We start from the raw sequence: 21,045 nt of genomic DNA on the forward strand, positions 1-21,045 counted from the left end.
AGGTGTTCATAAAATCCATTACCAGTTGTCCGTTTGAATGTCCGCCCGTTCATCGGCCTGCCGTCTGTTCGTCCTTGAACACGATAACTCAAAAACGAAGAGATATCAAACTGAAATTTTTAAGCATCCTCAAGACGTATTGGGTCTTGGGTCTGTAGGACCCATCTTGTTAGCCGTTAGAGATAGAACAAAATTTTAAGTGTAAAAAATGTTCCTTATAAAAAATTGAAACAATTTTTTCGTAGACATCACTACCAGCGAGAGTCCAAATTAGACGCAAATTATATAGTATGTATTATATGGGAATATCAGCGATGTGTGTGTGACATGCATATATGTGTGGTAATCTAAGAGTGGCTATCTTTCTTTACTTACATGATGTGAAAAAAAACCAATTACGTAATCTACATTGTCTATTCATGGTATTTCAAACTTAACTTAGTCAATTGTTTGTTTTATTTGTTATTTTTGCTTTTTTGATTGTTAACGAATTTTCCGAAAAAAGTTATTGAATATGTACCAATGACCAATGTCCATTGATCCAATTAAGCTGATGTTACAGTACGACTCAAGGCATCCCTTAAGCCACAGTCTCAGAAGAAATAGAGCCTGTGAATTCCCGGACGTCAACAGATTTTCACTATATGCGTGGCATTTTTAGCTAATTTAAACCTGGTGAAAACGATGCCATCGGCTTAAATCTGCTCCTACTTATGGTTCTCGAGATATAAGTTTCACAGAACTGTAATTGAACACATAATGGATTAACTACGTCATATCTTGAAATTTATCAACACAAATTATTTTCATTGAATTTGAAAATAACCAATTTTTTCACATTTTCTGTATCACTCCAAGAAAATCGGAGTGAAAGCATACTATAAATATTGAAAAACTCGTGATAAGTAAAGATGTCACCTAAATACAGAGAGTTCATTTTATTTCATGACCGACTGGATAATTTCCAAGCCACGCCGCGTTTTTATGGGCACATAGGACCCCTTGGATTATGTGCTAGGGACCCATTTGCGGTCCCCTCTTATGTATTATTATCACTTTCATGTACGATTTCTGATTTTCAAAAATTAAAGTTGGTTTGAAAATTCAACAAAATTTTCACGATAGTCTCTCTTTGTTAACGGTTTAGCAAAACGAATCATCTTTTTTTATTATTTAAAACTGCAAGGCAACTCAAATATTTTTCCTGGATATAAAAATTAATGTTTTTCTATATTGATACAAAGCCAAAAAGTTTTAATTTTAAGTTAGTTCGTTCTTCAATTTCTAGAAAAAACCGAACAAAAATTGAGTAAAATCATGTTATGACCTAAAAACACATTTATTCCAAAGCAATCATTACCAATAATAGAAGCATATGGAAATTACCCATTTCAACAAATGAGAACAACAATATTATAGTCAGAAAAAAAACTTTACTTTATATAGGAAACCAAACACCCACTTGTTTGATCGCATTATCACCCCCGTCATTACATATAAATTCAACTACATTATTGATTTGCGTCGTCCAGCGTCGTATATGCGTCCGACGACAACACGACGAATATATACACTCATTTGTTTTTACCACTGATTATCATCCATAATACGTTGTATTTATCCGGCATCGAAAAAAACCACAAACCATATTGTTGATAAAAATTTATAGTTTAAATAATCAAAATTAGTACAAAAATGATTACAACAATGTTAATCCAAAAAGTACAAACAATTTATCATTTTGTTTAAATTTTGTTGCAAAAATTGTGTAAAATATGGAAGATTTGTTATTAAACATTGTAAAAGAGGCAAGTGGCCAAAAGTTAGCACATTTAAGGAAAACCGCCCAAGATGCTCATGGTATGACATTACAACAAACCCTTAAAATAATCAATTGGATACAATATTGTGTATTTTTTTTAGATTTACTTATTTCCCAAACAAATATTCATCGAACACCGTCACATGAGCTTCGAACAACTTGTTTCTTACCCCTACGATTAGCTTTAGAGAGCAAGCGAAATAAATTAGTTTCATACGCCCTAACTGGATTGCACGTAAGTAGAATGAAAACTTAATCTCACTTCAGAACGTCTTATTTCTCTTTTATTCGTAGAAAATTGTTCGAGATGAAAGGTTTCAAGCTGGAACAGAACCTGAAGACGATTCTTTATGGTTACCTGCTCAATTATTGTATGCAACTGCGTCAATGCTGACACATTCGGAAGATACTCAAGTCCACATCTTAAGAGTTTTATTAAGTTTAGCTTGTGGAACATGTTGGGCCTTAAATGGTCGGTTAGTCATGTTAATCCTAGGTCGATGTGGTGAAGCATGTGAAATTGGCACCCAACCAGTTCGTGCTGCAGCTCAAGCAGCTGCTAGCCAAACTGTACGTGCATTCACTACCTTCTTGGACGAAGAGTGTCAGGATATTTTACAACAGCAACAAAAACAACAAAAAGGCACTGTTGGAGGCCCCACTGATGGTTTGTTACAAACTTCCGCGGTGACATGTTTTAATGAAGCTATACCAGTGATGCAATATATTTGCAGTCGTTTAGAAGAATCAAAAGTGTGCCAAAAATCTAATGAAACTACAGTATTCCTTTTAGAATGTTTACTGACATTAGTGTCAACACTTCCACAAATTGTACATAAAAATACACATTTTACGACATTTTTATGGCAACGATTTTGCCCGGCATTAATTGCCTTACTTGGTGCTCCAAGTGAACCCGCGGCACATTGTTTAACATCACAACAAGCAAAAACCGTTTACAGGTACAAATTAATAGCCAAAATAAATAAGTTGTTCTTAACATGAAATTTTTGGATTTTTAGTATTGGAATACAATTAGTACGACTGGTTGGATGTGTAGGATCATTACGTCCAGTGTTGGAAGCATTATTCCATCGTATGGTCTTATTACCAGCTGCACCAAAAAGATTAGAGCCTCTAAGGTCATTACGAGAGTTATTAAGGTCCCCAGAACGATTAGTGGACTTGCTATTGTTACCGGAATGTAAAGACAAGCCAAGCAATAGTGACGATATGGCGATAATTCGATTGTAAGTTCAATTAATCAATTTATTAACTTCATTATTACTGATTTTTTTTTTCGTTTAGAATTATGGATTCAATTGAAGAATCAGCCATTTGTAACGACATTTCTGTAATGTTAGCAAGCGTCGAATGTGTAGTAGCCATGCTAACGTCACTAGAAGCACTGTGTAAAGGTGAAGGCATTAACGCCGAGGCTGCTGTTTTAGTAAACCAACGATATCCATTCCTGGAACAAGTTGATTATAAAGGACCATTAACGTATCAATCACTTGCACGATTACCAAAACCTTATAGAGATGTTGTGGCTAATTTAAAATATTCAAGTGACAGTGATAGTAGTGGAATTGATGGTGGTCCAGGAGACCCTATCGATGAAGATGGATTGGATTCAGATGATTCAGGAGCGACAGAGGGTCCTGAAGATGATGCAGAGAATGAATCTGACGACAGTATTATGGATGATGAATCTTTTTTGACCAATCATGAATTAACAATACAAAAACTACCAAAATCATTGAATTTCGTATGTTTCGAAAAATTTGCACTTTGAATTTTTATTAAATTTTGCTCCTTTTTTAGGGTCGAACAGGAATTAATGAATGTAATGTGGATGTGGAACGGCATAATGCGAAACATTTCGTAAAAACTTTGCAAAATATTCTTCTTCCAAATTTATTATCTCTAAGATCATCCATTCAGGTCGGTAAATAACTAATAAAAAATAATACACGACTATCAAAAAACTTCAAAAATTATGTGGTTTTTTGATAAAATATAATTTGATTTAGGTCGATGAAGTTTTACAAGAATTTGCATCAAAATGTTGCGAACATAATTCAGCTCAAAATAATTTATTTTCTACAATTATGAATGCAGATGGAATTTATTTGGCTACATATTCTGCACTTTTATTGAATTATAAATTAATCCAACTTGGATATTATAATAATGAAAACAAAGCTTCCGTAAGTATGAGTTGACCAAATCCCAAATTGCGGTAGTAAAAAAAGTGTGTTATTTTAGATTCAAATACCTTTAACTGAAGATCAATTTGTGGATGAAGTTCATGGCAGTGGAGTTTTAGTTTATCTTTCTGCTACTTGGTTATCGGAGCTATATCAGCATGTTTTGGCCACATCTTTGCTTGAAGAAAGTGGATATGACTCAAACAGTGGCCAACAATATGCTTTAATTAATTTATTAACAGGTTTGTTTCCAAAAATTGCATGTGTTTTTCAAAATTAATAATTCAATATTGTATCTTTAGATGTGGGAGGTTTAAATCAGTACAAATTATTAACAGATTGGCAAAAATTGGAACGGGTACAAGGTTCAGCTAATTTTGAACCAACTCCAGAATCGGAAGCTGGCATTAAATTGTCACGCCGTGTATTGACTTGCTGCTGGGACTCCATGGTTACCGTTTTAAGTGATGCTTTAGCATACACTCCCGCAAGTACACTTGGATCGTTAGGCGGGAAAGCATCTAAGCTTGAACTATTAATACCGCGACGTGCTAGGAGAATGCAAGGGAAGAAAAAAATACGTGATAATTTAATTGCATCCAGTTTAGATGGATTACACAAAGCGGCATCATTGAGTAACATTTTAAAGTTACAATCGCGCAGTAATAGTATTTTAGCATTGCTAAGTTCATCGGCATGCCAATCATCGGCAAATAAGTTACACGCCGCGCATGCCCTATCTTTAGATGTTTTGTTATCAAAAGGTTTAGCGTTAGGGTCGCATAGTACAGATTGTTGGCCGCATGTTTTTGCCGCATGTATTCATGTGGCACGGTTAGAGCATGCACTATTTAGTAAAGCTGGTAACGCTCAAATGTTAATGGTTGCTCAAAATGCTAATACAGTTGTAACATCAACCACAAATGAACGGCTGAATTTAAGCTTTAATATTTCCTCAAGTCAAGACGAAGAAACTTGGTAAGTTTTTAGCTTTTTCTATTTAAATTTTTCGTGCTGATTTGTTCCTGATTATTTCAGCGTGGATGTTTATAGTTTCTTGCAATCACCAACTTATTCATATAATAATCAAAAATCGTTCGATTTTATGGAAACTACAGTTTCAATGATTGTCAATAAAAGTGGAGCTCATAATACAAGCCATGGAATTTTGAGCAATGTAGACGCAGCAAAAGTGTGTTGTGTGTTATCGCAACAAGTTGATTCACTATTCCATGAAGCTGCTTTAAAACTTAATCTTCCTGTTTTATGTGAATTTTTGGATAAACTTTGTATGGCATCACAGCGACAGGTAAAATAAAACCATTTTTTCTAGACTTTTTACGATTTAATTAAATTTTACGATCTTTTAGCTATTTTCTCATGCGAACGAAACACCTGACAGTAAATCGAATAAATGGTGGCGTCGTCCCAATTTCCATAAAACTTCTCCAAGTATTAACAACAAAAACAGTTCCCAGTTAGAAGCGTCATTACTTTTACATCGCATCGGTGACGTTACGCTAAAATGCATTCGTGCTGGTCGTCCTTTAATACATACTATGCATGTTTGGTCAATCGTAGGACCACATTTAATGGAAGCCGCTTGTCATAAAGATCGTGCCGTTTCAAAGAAAGCAATTACGTGTATTCATGACGCAGTTACAGCAATATTAAATGAACAACTCGAATTACCCCATTTCCACTTTAATGAAGCATTATTTAAACCTTTTGAAAACTTGCTATGTTTAGAACTATGTGATTTAGATGTCCAAGATCAAATTGTATCGTGTCTTTGTGAATTTGTTGAGGCAAATCAAACAGAAATACGTTCTGGATGGCGACCACTATTTGGTACTTTGCGGGTTGCCAACACAAATGCACAAAATAATGCTGCGGCTATACTTGAAGTATTCCAAGTATTTTTATCTACTGATAATACGCTGGTGTTTGCTAATGCAGCACTAGACTACATATTTTGCCTTTTAACACATATCCGCGGATCAGATCAACAAACATCACAAGGATATGAGCAAATAGAATCGCCCAAATCTCAAGATCCACCATTAATCGCTTCCTTTACAAAATCTAGAAATGTGGATAACATTTTCAATTTCTTACAAAGTGGTGATAAAAGTACAGGATTCTTTGATATTTTAGAAACAAAAACCAACTCGGAGAAAATTGTTACAGCTAAACCACCATCTTTGGAAAATGTTGACCTATGTTTAGAATCGTTGAAGTACTTAGAAAATTGTGTATCGATTTTAACCGCCATGTACAATATGCCTCAATGCCCCACTTTCAATATGGCACATCGAATTCAAATTAATACCCAACCTCAATTGGTAGATTCTGTAATCCAAGACATTGATGTTGTCTACTTTAATACAAATCCAAACGATATTCGAATTAACGATAATGAAATATCCTACAAAATTCTGGCAACCGTTGATGATTTAGAAGAGTGTGTTGAGAATAATTTAACTCTGGTTCATATGGATAAGCCCAGTGGGGTACTAAAAATTTGGTACATTTTATTAGAAGGTCTAGCATCAGCCACAATAGTTTGCGCTCGTAAAAATCAACCACATACTTTAGAAACGTTGTTCAAACTTTTACGTGATTTAATCCATTGTCCAGGAATCAATTTCGGATTGTATTGTATAAATCATTTATTACTACCCATGGTCCAAAATTGGCTACGCCAAAATGCAGCACAAAGTCAACGAACATGGGATATAATTGGTTCAAATTTTAAACAATGCTGTGGCATGGCTAGTGAATTAGTTGTCGAATATTTATTCCAAATTCATACAAATAATGAAAAAAATAAGTCTATAGGCACAGTATCGGAGTCTGAAAATATTGCTGCAACATTGGCATTAAAACAGTTGCTATTAATTTTAGTTGAGTGCGTGATACAACCAAATGAGACCGTTGCTCGGTTAGGTACTTCATGTATTCGTCATGTTATCTTATCGAGTGGTCATATTCTTACTACCAAACAATGGGAAATTATGGCAACTGCTTTACACCGTGCTTGCACTATAAGTCTGAATCCTCTACAACAACTGACCTTAGCATTTAAAAAAGACTCAGACAGTTTTTATGGAGATTTAGCGGTCGTCAAAGTTGCAGCACGCCGTGACTGCACAATAAACGATAATATTCGTTTGAACCAATTAACTCAGCAAGTTTATTTACTTCCCACTCAACGTGATGGATCGCCAAATTTGTGTGTAAATTGTTTAATTCAAAATAAAACATATAAAAGTGATTGTCCAAATTGTAAAAAAGATGAAAATTCGACAGAACAAATCCTATTGGATGATCGTAGTTATATATTTTTATTATATCCCTTAGATATTCCACAATCTACAAGTCCAGAAATGTATACGGTCCGTGTACCGTTCCGTAACTTAATTGTAGGTATTTTGGCACATCAAATGTTAGTTCAAACTATTGCTAGTGTTCTGTTACAAAGTTTAACACACATTACACCCATTTCTATAATTATCCAAATGACAACTAATCATAATTTGCGAGGAAAATTACAAAATTTACTACCAAAACATGTTGATATTTTGTTAAAATGTTTAAATTTATCGAATCAACGTGCAGTAGCATTTGATGCTAGACCTGGTCTGAAATTTTTAACACAAAAAGTAGGAAATATAGACAGGGCCGCTAACTTGTATACACAATGCAGCACAGCTGAAGTGGTCCAAATTATAATTTATATCGAACTATGTATTGATGGTATTTTGAAACAAAACTTACAGCCAAATGAGTTGCAAATAATTTTAAGCCAAGAAAATTATGTAGATTGTAATGAAGTTGATTATTTTCCTTCCTTTGTTCGTCAATTGAAAAATGTCTGGGAAAATTTATGTGATTCGTACATAAATCTTTCGTTACAAATCCCTCCAGAAGAGATTATAACGCCTACAACTCCCCCTACGTCACCGACACAATTAGAAAGTCCATCCACTTTAGAATCCAGCAAATCTACTCCTGATGCACCATTTAAATTTTCTGATTTCGTTAATAATGATCATGAGAAGACTGAAGATAATATCGAGGAATCACAACAATTAGATAATAATTCCACTGATGATGTAATCGAGATAAAAGAACGACATTTGTCTGAATCCTCGCTATCAGTTCATAGTAATGATTCAACAAAAGATATAGAAAAAGAAACCGAACGACAGGTTGAAATCATGATGGAACAGTATAGAAATCGTAAAAGTTATCATTCAGCAATTGTCACACCACCAAGAATTAATCCATTCACTGTGAATTCTGTGAATGTTATGCCTCAGCCTCAACCAGTTCCTCCCGAGATTCAGCAACAAAGAAGTTTAAGTATTCGAAAGGTATACAAGAAATTTCAAAATTTTGTGACAAATTAATACAAAAAAATCTTTTAATTTTCAGGATTACGAATATTATAAACGAACACGTTTCGAAACAATTTCAGCATGTTTAGAACTATTGAAAAATTTACCAGTATCAAGACTGCAACTACTTTATCCAATTTTGAAAAATGGTATTCAAAATTTACTTTCAGCGCCTTCTGATAATGTTAAAAACGATGCTCGAGATTTGATATCGTCTATTTTAGACGAAAGGCACGAAGAATAGATAAAACAAATTAACCTTTATAAATTACTGGACCATCATAATTAAAAAATAATTTTAAGAATTTCTAGCTTAGAGATACTAGAATAAGAGTCTGACCACAATATTTTTATGATGAGAACTATGCCAAAAGGCAAAAGAGTCAGAACCATTGTTAGTCAGAACCAAAGTCTTATTTTAGTGACTCTACAACTTAGACTTATTATTTATTTAATAAGTCTATACTCTGCTACCATTGGTTTCTTCTTAGAGGAGTTAGGCCAACCGAGGCGGTGTTATCCTAACTTTTCATTCCGTCTTAACACATTTTGACACCTGATAATAAAAATAGAAAATATAAAACCACCCTCTACAGTTATTCAATTTAACATATAAGGCAAATACAAAACAAAAGAGTAGAAAACTATTTTTTTAGAGCAAACTGAAATTAACTTTCCAAAAAAAAAAATGTAATTTCTTTTACGACTTCATAATTAAAGTGGTGTCATATTGTCATTGTACTTTCTAATAACCAAATAAACCGAAATTGTATTGAATTTAGAGAAATCTACCCAAGGTATGTTATTTTTGTGGAAGTTTAATACAATTTGGGTCTTTTCCTTACTTAATCCTATATGTGTTAGATTCTATCTTTAACCACCATTTTCAATACAATACCAAAACCAGATATTGGAATCAATATTCATATTTAATTTATACTAAAAATAATATTCCATATAAAATAAATTATAACCAATAAATAAATCTATACCCAAGAACATATTATACCCTCTACATTACAAATCAATATTTTAACAGTAAAAAATAAACAAGTATTCTCTCCACTTCAAAATCTTGAGATAAAACTATTTATTATCTTCTGTTCATGAAACTGTGTATACATAAAAAATAAAATAATAAAACCTGATAAACTATGATTGGCGTTGTTTTTATTATCTTATTTCATCATAAAAGAGTTATCAATCAAATTTTTAACAAAAATAATTAAAAAAAACATTACTTTCTCTTTTTGATTTCGTAATAATCAACTTACACAATTTTTCGCATTAGTCCGCATATTCGTCACATGAGTACATGTTACTCGGTAATCATCGGTTTATTTTGAATGGTATGATTTTATTGTTCATTGAGTAAAGAGATTGATAGAGGATATTACTGCAATGCTGCATTTAAAGTTGGTTCAATAAAATTGTAGGAGATATCTCTTACTTACTCCAAAAACAAACGTGATACAAGGAGGAGATAATGAACACAACCCTTCTATATATTATTCCAAATGTGTATGGAAAAAGAAAATATGATAAAATATGAAAAGTATGAACTCATCTTTTATGGAAAACAGGTTGATATTTGGTTGGAGCTCGTAGAAACTGGAGATATTATTCACAGCAGAGTATATACTTCGTGCTAAATAACCATGACCAATTAATCAAATAACCCATGCGGATCTTGATCCACAGTCCAGACCTGTATAACTTCCCAGTTCTAAGTGCTAAAAGATTTCCGCCTTAGCCTGTTCTCACAACTCGATTGATTCAATAGACTTATGCATGTATACATACACATATTAAAACAGCCAGCCAATTATGGGGGGGGGTCTGCCACCCCTATGATTCCCATCTTGGACCTGCGCTTATCTAGACTTATGTTTCAATATCGCTTAAAATATGGAACTTTATGGCTATGTGGCAGTAACTTCATTTTTTTTTTGAGTCTAAATAAAGTCTATAGAACTGTTTTCAGGGCCAGATTAACCTATCTAGGGGCCTATATTGGCAATGGAATCTCCAGGCAATATGACAAACAGTTTTTTTAGTCTTCGTAAATCAACTTGGTGCCCCTTTGTGGTGACCTTTTCCTACATATTTGTCTTGTTTCTATTGTTTTTTCTTCGGGGCCCATGGCCAATGCGGGCCCCTAGACAGTTGTCTACTCCTCCTAATGGTAATCATCACTCAATGCTTTCATGGAAATTAGAAGACAAATTTTGTTTTTCCAATCTTTGTAAGGAAAGCTATTTTAAGTTCAATTTTTACTTTAATTCCAATCGAGTCGATTTTATTAAATAAGACGTATTATGTATTTGAATATTTAAACAATAGGCGAGTGAATCAATGATTTTAAAAATCTATAGACTTCTATGCATACACTTAAATGTACTGAAATGTACACATAAATATTAGGAAATAGAGTTATACTACAAAACACAAAAGATTTCTTCAATGTTTCAATCAAAACTATTTTTGTGATCTGTCATAACTTTTCATTTTAAAAATAAGTAGTGTATTTACAATTATTAAAATAATGGATGGAAATTTTAGTCTTGTTCATTATGTTTCTGAACAAGAAAAACATAAATGTGGTTATTGTAAAAAATTAAAGTCAAGTGCAACTTATGGTAACTTTTTTTTCGTAAAAAATTTATTGTTCATAATTAATTAGCTTAAAATTTAATCATATCTTCAAAAAATGACCTTGTTTTAATTCATTAAATATACAAAATTTTCATTACATATGCAAAATTTCCACTGTTTCTTTTATTCAAAATTTGTACCAACTAAATATAATGAATCTTTTACAAAGGTATGTGGGCACAATATCTCACTGTACAAGATTATCAAGAGTTAATAGACCGAGGATGGCGTCGATCTGGAAAATATTGTTATAAACCTATTATGGATGTCACTTGCTGTCCTATGTATACGATCAGGTATGATACATTTTTGGAAATAGAATACTTTTGGGGGCAGAATACAGTCCAACATTTTTGGGTTTTACCCAGTGGTTGACCAGATTACATTATCAGAGAAAGGGTTGTCACTTCTAAATTCCGGGAAGTCGGGAGATAAATCAGAAAGTCGGGAAATAGTGAAATTTATCTAATTATATCACCGAATCATAATACTGTACGATATTTTTGATGTTTTGTATACCCAGTTTTTCCATAATTAAAAATTTAAAAAAATATTCTTCAGATAATTTAATTTACCTGAAAATAAAATAAATAATAATTTAAGGCTTTTCGTACACAATCGTGTCTTCAGCGTGAATACTTTTTAAGATAAATTATATAAAAACAAGCGTAAATATTAAATTATCTGCAAACTGCATTTTGTCAAAATATATCCCCTTCAGGACCCACAATAAAAACATCATCTTATTATTGTGGGTCCTGAAGGGGATATATTTTAACAAAATGCATAATACAGCCCACAGAAATGTTCATCTTAAATTGAATAATATCTGCAAACTGGTTATTATTATTTGCGAATTCGTCGGGTTGAGTTTGTCGACTATAGAAAAATTGGTTGGGTTGTTTTTTTCAGCCCTTGTGTTCAAAAATTGGACACTATTACAGAAAACGGAAATATTCTATTCATACTAGAGACTCACTTGTGTACGTATAGCCTCGCCCTAATAAAAAAATCTCTTTATTTTCTGAATTTTGGGTCAAATCTGAATTTTAGAAGAATTTTAATAGAATTTTAAATTAGGAAACGAAATGTTAATTTATTTCATTACCTTTTGATTTAAGAATAAATTAATTTCCCTTTTTGAAATATTTGAAGAGAAATTTCAAACTGTAATCATGAACAATATAAGTTCAAAACACAAATTGAGCCGTTATTAATTAGCATTCCAGAAATTTGAATCAAAACTCAATGCTTACTTTCCAGTTCTAATAATATCCTAATAAATTTGATTTTGTTTTATAGATGCGAAGCATTAAATTTAAAATTATCAAAATCCCAAAAGAAAATTTTAAAACGTGTGAATAAATTTTTAACGGATGGTATTAAAGAAAAACCGAATAAATATGAAGAAAATAATGAAGCGCATACTCCAATGGATACAATGGCTGCAAACATTAGTCAAAAACCCGCAGATATTGATGCCTCAAAAATAGATAGAGAAAATTATTTAAATGTAACTCAATCAATTGATGAAAACGATGCTGAATTAGATGCTACCACAAAAAGTCATACAGACGCTGAAGGTAAGCATTACCAATATTGAGAAATATTGTGTGTATTTGTTAGTGAGGAGGGGGAGGGGTTAGAATGTTCCTTTTTCCATGTCTTAGAATATTTAGTAATATTATGATCATTTTATCAGCTGCATCATTTGACTTCCATAGAAAAATAAATGACCTTAAAATACGGATCCGGCTTTACGAAGTTCTCCGGCTAGTATTATGTATAAAATCATTATTGCCAAGTCAGCCAGTCAATGAATGTCGTATTCTTTGGGCAATTTCAACTTTAAAAACAAATACTACCACGCTTTAGCCTTCACTTCCTCTGCTCTCTCTTGTCGCCCGGCTATGGTTCACAATTTCAAGGGCTTTAATTTTTTGGTTTTTAGAAAATAAAATATAGAACATATTATTTGCTGACAATGTAGCATTCTATAGGCGTTTTATGCAAACTTTCACACTAATCGCCTTAATCCGGAGAGGGGGCATTTCAATAGTTATTCTGCTATCCGGGGCGGTGAAGAATCCAAAAATCAGAGATCATTAAAATCAGTTAAGCCGTTCTCAAAGTGGTCGGTAAAGGGAACTAAAACGTTGATCTAGAACGTTGATAATATGCGTCAGACGTTGACTGTATAAACCAAAAAATATTTGTAAAACTTCACATTTGTATGAACATGATTGAATAGATCGAAACAATTTCCACAGACTTGTATAAAATATAAGTGGATATTGCAAAAAAAATAAAAATTAGTTTTCTAATTATTTACAAATTCACAAACTAAAGCTCTGGACAGTCAATAACCCGACTTTGTTTTATATATTATGTAATAATAATAATTAATTTTCTTTTACAGTAGCTGTTAGTAAACCAAAAGATAAAAGTGAATTGAACACGAAAGAATCGTTAGAAACAAGAAAACATACTGCACCTCTTGCAATAATAGTACCATCTAGTGATAGTGATCGGCCTCAACAACCAGAACAAATTTCAGATGAACAAAATGAAATTCAAGATTTGAACAAAGATACTATATTTACCTTCCATTACAAGCAAGGTAATCTTAACGGTAATTATACAAAACTTTTGAAATATTTTTCCATCGGTCTGTTTTAATACTTTTCATTGTCAAAATTTGCACTTAATTTTACATTATTTTTCATGGGATATAATGAAAAAACATTAATTTTCATTCATTTGAATGCTGGTTCATTCATTCGATCAAAAATTAGGAAGTAAAGCATGATTTGGGGAAGAACAGTTGAAATGGGTTTCTCATCTTACCCTCCTTCGTTTGTTCCTTTCTCTTGACAATTTTCATTAAATGATTTTGTCTAATCAAGTTTATAGCAAGTTGAGAACAAAACAAATCTTTTTTAGGTTAAGAAATAATTTTTGTCTCCGATAGGGCTTTTCATTTAAAAAATGATTACTAAAGTGTAAAAGATTATTTTGACCATTTAATGCAAAAAAAGAATTAATTTGATGATTGGATACATAGTTTTTGAGATATCGTTCAAAAATTCGATCGATTTCACATTATTAGTTTGCAAATATCTGTCAAAGTCAGATGAACTGAATATTCATCACTTTTGAGTCCTTGGTACTCCAGAAAAACCAAAAACTGATATAAACATTTCTTGGAATTTTTTGCAATTTTTTAATTTACTGATTAAATCGCTTAAAAATTAGATTACATTTATATTAAGGTTAATTAATTCCCTAAAACAAATTTACTTGATCGTTTAAGGGTTGATATTTGACTGCCCCCACTTAATCAACGAAATAAGTCATTTGACCCAAAAATTGACTCCGCGCCGGTATATTTTTATGGGCGCCAGTTGAAAAAGTTTGTCCGAGTGTACTCAACAAAATCATATTCATGATGACTTGTGTTTCTTCGATTTACATCCATAAAGTGGGACCGAAGTACCCTATTTTCGGACACCACATTTTCTTTATTTAACATTTTTTTAAAAAGGACGCTTGTATATCAAAAAGAGGTTTCGCGAAAATTGTCGATAATCAAAAATGCTTAGAATAGTCCAAAATATAATATCCTATAGTTATTTTTAATATTAAATAAAGAAAATGTGGTTTCCGGAAGTAGGATACTTCTGTCCCACTTTATGGGGGTAAATCGAAAAAACACAAGTTCGCATAAATATGATCTTGTTGAGTACACTCATACAAACATTTTCCAACTCTTCTCATAAAACTCCATTGTTGCGAAGTCGTTTCCTGGGTCAGGCTGTTTTATCGGTTTTATTTCCTTTTAATTAACTACTATCGAGGGTGTAATGACATTGTAATTGCGTTTCTATCGAATGTGTAATGACATTGTAATTGCGTTTCTATCGAATGTATGTACATTCGATAGATACGACTTTGCTTTGTATACAAACATTACCTTAGCAACGCCTGTTGTATTTGTCAAACATAACCTTATTCTATTTGTGTATCAATGCGGGAATTAGAATTCTTAAATTTTGAATGCGCACTATAAAATATTCATTTTAGTGAGTATTTTAGATTTATTTCAATAACTTAAACAAAATCGAAAGTTGTTTATTCCTATCTTAATTATATTTTCATAAAAATGGAAATTTCATATAATTTTCAATGCTAATAATAATATTTTAAATACATCTCTTAAAAGCATTAAAACAGACCTAGGAAAAAATTCTAAATAATATGTTGCGTTGAGAATTGTAGGATGAATGAAATTAATTTAAAAACTAAATTACTTTTTTCTATAAAAAAATAACTTTTTAACAACGCGATTTAAATAAAAGATTTGATTGTTGTTTTTCTGATAGTAATTTTTTTGTTTGTTTGTTTTATATGATGAATTGATGCTACATGCTACAGTTCCCTACGTGAACATAAACCTACTCTACGTATGGATAGAACAATATCTAACATATCCTACTAACATATCAGAATCATTCACCATATGGCTTGACAGTTTATCAATTAATGATATGTTACGAATACTTTGTAAGTTTTTATTATTTTTTTAATTTAATTTTGGGCGCCTAAAATAATTTTTAAGCTTTTGGTATGTGTTTTTGCTAGGTTTTCAAACTATTTAAAACAAACAATTAACATTGAAATAATTTCTTACAGTTTGAAAAGAATCCGGTACTAAGCTTATCGGATACTGGAGTATAATTGAATTGTCAAAAATTGAAGTACTCAATAGTCCTCCGTTTCTTAAGCAAAGGGCCAAAGTTCAATCATAGGCAATACACGTCATCGGAAGTGTCATATCAACACTACCGATGACGTGTATTGCCTATACTGTTCACCTGACGAGAAAAATCACTGAAAAGGGTGTTATTCTAATTTTGAAGAATTATCCAAAATACCCTACTCATTAGTAAAGAAAAAGACCCATCTATCAGTTTTCATAAAAAGAATCGTGCGCGCGAGGGAAGAGGAGTTGGGGCATATTTTATCAGATCTTTCCCAACAAAATGAATAATTTTTATGAAGACTCTTGTGCTCTTTTTGAATCGTACTCTTCAAAAAACGCATTGCCGGGCAGGACAACAAAAATTCACTCAAACACTCGATATTTTAAATTAAGATGCGTTTACCAAATTCTTCGCGTTCTGGTAGTTTTAACTGTGACAACAGGGACAAATGAACGCTGCTTTTAAACTTTGCGTCATCTCAAAACCTACCTTAAAACAACAATGTCATAAGATTAATATATATCACTATGTAGAAGTCAATGGCACAGAGTTTTGGAAAACTTTTTTTTTGTACCTCGCAGAATTAATTTATTGAAAAAGGATGATTGAATATCACATTTTGACATAATAAAATGTTCTCTTACTCGAAAAAGAGTTGATGACCTAACAAATGAACAAAAGTTTGACACCCCACCCCCCTGGGATGATTCCAAAGCGCAAGCCTCTGAAGTCTTTAAATAAAATTGCTGGTTCGTTTTCGTACAACCCATTTTTTGGGTTTGGCTCCTCCTCAGGCGAATAATTACACCAAATATAAGTTCCGGAAAAGTTGTAGTGTTGCCTATGGTTGAAATGTAATCCCCTGCGTATCATGACAACTATTGGCAATCGAACTTTGCGCCCAAGGAGGCTTTTGCTCAGGAAGCCGAGGACTACACAACATACTAGTATCCCATATGCTATGTCCCTGGTCCTTTGGATACGGCAGATATTTGAATATTTATTTTGTTTGTAGGGGAAGGTATGGATGTTACAAAGCCACCATGTAAAAAGGCAAAATTAATGCGTATTGAACGTAAACGACAAAAGCTAGTTGCAGCCGGTATAGATCCTGAAACTGTACAGCAGCAAACGCAAAAAACAAAACCACAAAATGAGGCGAAATCATTAGAACAATTTTTATCCGAATTACCAGAAAATACAAAACATAAATTACGAGTATGTAGCGTATTAATTTTACTTCTATTGATTTTGGCCGTATTTATTTTGCCCCTCTTTTTCCGCAGATACAATTAGTACGTACTACACCTAAATCCGAGGAATGGTATAAAACCTCAAAAGCATCGCATGAGGTTTATACTAAATATCAAATGGCAATACATGGTGATTCAAGGGAAAAATGTTCTGAAATAGAATTTCATAGATTTTTAGTTGATTCGCCATTACAGGTATTTGGTAACAATTTTTACTTTTTTTTCTCGCATGGTGTAAGGTGTGGTACTTTATACTTTTATACAAACTAACCTGACATTTTATAATGATAAGTTAAATTTTAACATAGTCATTAAATAAGCTAAATCTATTTGCTTTAGAATCCTCTTGACTCGACTTTTCTAATAACATTTCTTTTATTACGTAATCCAAAAACTTTCAGAGCAAAGACGTCTGTAAAAAATACGTTCATTTCAGGATAAGCTGCGATCAATATCTGTCAATATTTCGATTAAAAGATTGAAAAGCTTTGTCTTTGTCACTTTATTAAACCATTAATTTTATAATAAAAATAACCTAGTCCAGTTTATCCAGAAGAAGAGTCTCGTATTTTTTATTTTGATAGATTTTAATCACACTTAGTATGCGAAACTCTGTGGAGGTGTGGAAACACAAAAAAAGGGGGCAAAATAAATACATGCAAATTGAAATATCTTTATAAATTTTATAAAAATGTATAGTTAGTTCTGAAACGAATGGATACTTCTGATGAAACATTCAATGTTAGTGCACAGCTGTTTGCGAAGTATCAAATGCGTATCCATCGAGAACCTCCAGATGAATGTGATGAAGAAACGTTTACTGAATTTTTAGTCGATAGTCCATTAAAGGTATCACAAACATTTTTCATGTATTTTATTATGCTTCATTTTTTACTGTTCATAAATTTTGCGATTCTCAAGAGAGTTTAAAATATGGAAACTAGATAAAAGAGATACATTTTAAGAGTTCATAGAAGCATTAGATAGAAGCTAATATGTATTTCATGCTTATTGATTAGAAAGAAAAATTTTTATGGGCAATTTTTGTTTTCAATGTAGGCCTATTATTCATCTCAAGGTCCATCACATGGCTATGGATCTTTTCATCAACAGTATTGGTTAGACGATAATTTAATTGCTGTCGGAGTAATTGATATATTACCGAAATGTATTAGTTCGGTTTATTTCTTTTATGATCCCGACTATAGTTTTTTAAGCTTAGGCACATATGGATCTCTAAGGTAAGTGTAAAGATTTTTTTGAAGATATATTCCATATTATCTGAATTTTGAATCACATTTTACATAAAACCTTCTTCTGACGGCAGTTAGCACAACCAATCGTAGCGTCATAGCTTGTCGCAAAAATTGTCCATTGAATGGATGGTTTAAACTTAAAAAATAGTATTATTCTGTTACGGCCTATCTAGTGTCTTAGTTGGTTGTGTCGTAACTACTTCCGTACACAGTATGCCTAGTGTAGCGGGTTCGATCCCCGTAGTCACAACAAAATATTAATTTAGTTAAGCATTGAAATGGGTTAGTATAGTTCTTGGTATATGCACGAAAGAGGTGGTAACACACATTTACGGTACCACAATGGGCCCTATAGTTTAAATGTGTCCTTCGTGAAAAGCCATTGTAAACTAAATTAATCTAACCACTATTCAATTAATTGAGGACTAAAGTGACAATAAAGAAACGCGAAAGATAATCGGCGTTCACTGCATCATCAAGGAAAAAAACCTAACTTATATAAGATACATTTTATATATAATATAACTACCCATTACCCACTTTGCTAAAAAATTCCAACTTTACTAGCAAATACTACCACATATAATCTCATCAAATTAGGTTAAATTTTTAATATACCTAAGTTTTGAGTTCAACAATGTAGAATAAAAATTTTCCCCAACGTTTTGTTATTTACTCGAAAGCTATGCATTTTAGAGATAAAATAGGCCTATCCAAAGTTATCGGCGTTACATATGGAAAACTTATTTATTATAAGGTTTACGAAAAAAAAGTATTATTTATAAAAATCTCTGCTTTCGAAAATATGAACATTCAGCTACTAACTTTCGACATCGAATGCACAGGTGTCAACAAATTGAGAAAGTACGATAGGAATGCTTATGGTCGTTTAGAAATGTAGATCATTTTGAACAGATAATAAGGGAAATGGTTTAAGAAATCACTCCCGAGATATGTAGAGGTGTATTTAAATAATTTTGTAAAAGAACAATTAAATGTATGGAAGGCGAAGGTGGATACGTTGAGGCAAAAACGAAATGAAGATAACTGTTTAGGAATGAATTGTGAACGATGGAAATGTTTTGACCACTTCAATTATAAATTAAATTTTGCAAATCGTATTTATAAAACACGTTATCTGCTATCCAAATTAACCAGTCGTCGTAATTAAAATGCTTATTTGCTAATTTGAAACATTTATTACCAAATAATTAATACAGAACATTTATTTTTCATACATTACGTTATAATTATTATTATTGACGTAAGTAAAACAGTTATCTTCAGTTCGTTTTTGCCTCAACGTTTAGAACTTCACGTTCCATACATTTAATTGTTTTTTTAACAAAATTCTTTCCTACATTTTTCGGGAGTGGTTTCTTGAACCGTTTCCTTTATTATCTGTTCTAAACATTTATAAACGGCCATTAACTTTTTCAATTTGCGGACACCCTGTTCATTCAGAATAATTTTTTTTCGCAAACCTTATAAAAAAAAGTTTTCCATATGTAGCCAACTTAAGCAGCATCCCGTATATAAACTTTTTGTTATCTTTTATAATTTCTGAAAAATCTACTTCAATGCAATTTCCGTGTTTTTGAACGTTTTTTAAATTCTTCTTAAAAACCTAGGATATTAGAGAAAAATTAATTTGAATAAAAGTTGTTAAACATAAAATTTTCAACCGATCTGTATATTTTGATTGTTCCCAATCATTCGCATTCTTCATAGTTTTCGAGTAAATTGCAAAAAATTGTGGATAATTGATTTTTTCGAAATCATCCTTTTTTTCTGCGCATATGAAAATTTTTCTTCAGCTAAAAGCTAAAAATTAGCGTTTGTTATATCCAAAACTTCAGTAAATCATATGAAATTTCATTTAATTTGATGGGAGTAGTAATATCATAAAATTTTAACCATATCACAAATGACACGTTTCACTTCATTTGAGGGTGTCCTTATAAAATTTATAATAATTTTTTGTTTTTTAGGGAATTACAATTAACACGTGAACTAAACAAAACAATATCAGATCTGAAATACTACTACATGGGATACTACATCCATTCATGCCCTAAAATGCGTTATAAAGCCAATTTAACACCATCATATTTACTATGTGCAGAAACATATCACTGGGTACCGATTGAATCATGTTTACCAAAATTAAACATAGACGCATATGTACGTTTTAATGATGACTCAACAGCAATAGATCCAAATAATTGTCCACGACAAGATATTCGTAAAATACCAATATTTCATAATTATATTGTTATGAAATATTTACATTTTCGTCAACGGTATGGTACTCAATCCGATCATGAGTTATATGAATATGCAAATTTAGTTGGTAAACGTTGTGCTATGCGTATGTTACTTTTTAAAGAATAAATTATTTAATTACTAATTAATTATAATCAAATATTATTATATTAATATTATTTAGTTATTGTTTTGTTGTTTTTCTTTTTTTTTTGATGATCGTTTTAATTTGTTTTTTAATAAAATTTTGATAAATTATGACGTAACATAGATTTAAAAAATATTATCTTTTGGTATTACCACTGCTTAGAACTTACGATATCATACATTACCGCGTCTAAAACGTTTACGGCTTCATTTTTAGAAATAATCTAATAAAGAAATTTTCATTGATGCTCAAAATGCATTTTATCCGGAA

General features: G+C 31.8%; 2 protein-coding genes across 2 annotated transcripts; both read left to right on the forward strand.

Annotated features, from left to right (window-relative positions):
• The first annotated feature begins 1,607 nt into the window (after positions 1-1,607).
• LOC123299713 (brefeldin A-inhibited guanine nucleotide-exchange protein 3) lies at positions 1,608-9,490 on the forward strand. The gene is given in 11 exon segments (XM_044882022.1): positions 1,608-1,860; positions 1,924-2,057; positions 2,117-3,072; positions 3,131-3,590; positions 3,647-3,766; positions 3,856-4,032; positions 4,091-4,274; positions 4,335-5,010; positions 5,071-5,341; positions 5,403-8,411; positions 8,473-9,490. Coding segments are annotated over 11 exon segments (6,279 nt in total). The 5' UTR covers positions 1,608-1,775; the 3' UTR covers positions 8,680-9,490.
• Positions 9,491-10,889: 1,399 nt separating this feature from the next.
• On the forward strand, positions 10,890-20,756 carry LOC123301243 (arginyl-tRNA--protein transferase 1). Its single transcript, XM_044883978.1, has 9 exons — positions 10,890-11,074; positions 11,260-11,386; positions 12,393-12,673; positions 13,510-13,722; positions 15,525-15,653; positions 16,869-17,071; positions 17,806-17,955; positions 18,166-18,347; positions 20,354-20,756. Exons 1-9 carry the CDS (start codon positions 10,981-10,983, stop codon positions 20,754-20,756), a joined length of 1,782 nt encoding a protein of 593 aa, XP_044739913.1. The 5' UTR covers positions 10,890-10,980.
• The last annotated feature ends 289 nt before the right edge of the window (positions 20,757-21,045 follow it).

The sequence above is a fragment of the Chrysoperla carnea genome, chromosome 5 (assembly GCF_905475395.1).
Source record: "Chrysoperla carnea chromosome 5, inChrCarn1.1, whole genome shotgun sequence".
Lineage (NCBI taxonomy): Eukaryota > Metazoa > Arthropoda > Insecta > Neuroptera > Chrysopidae > Chrysoperla > Chrysoperla carnea.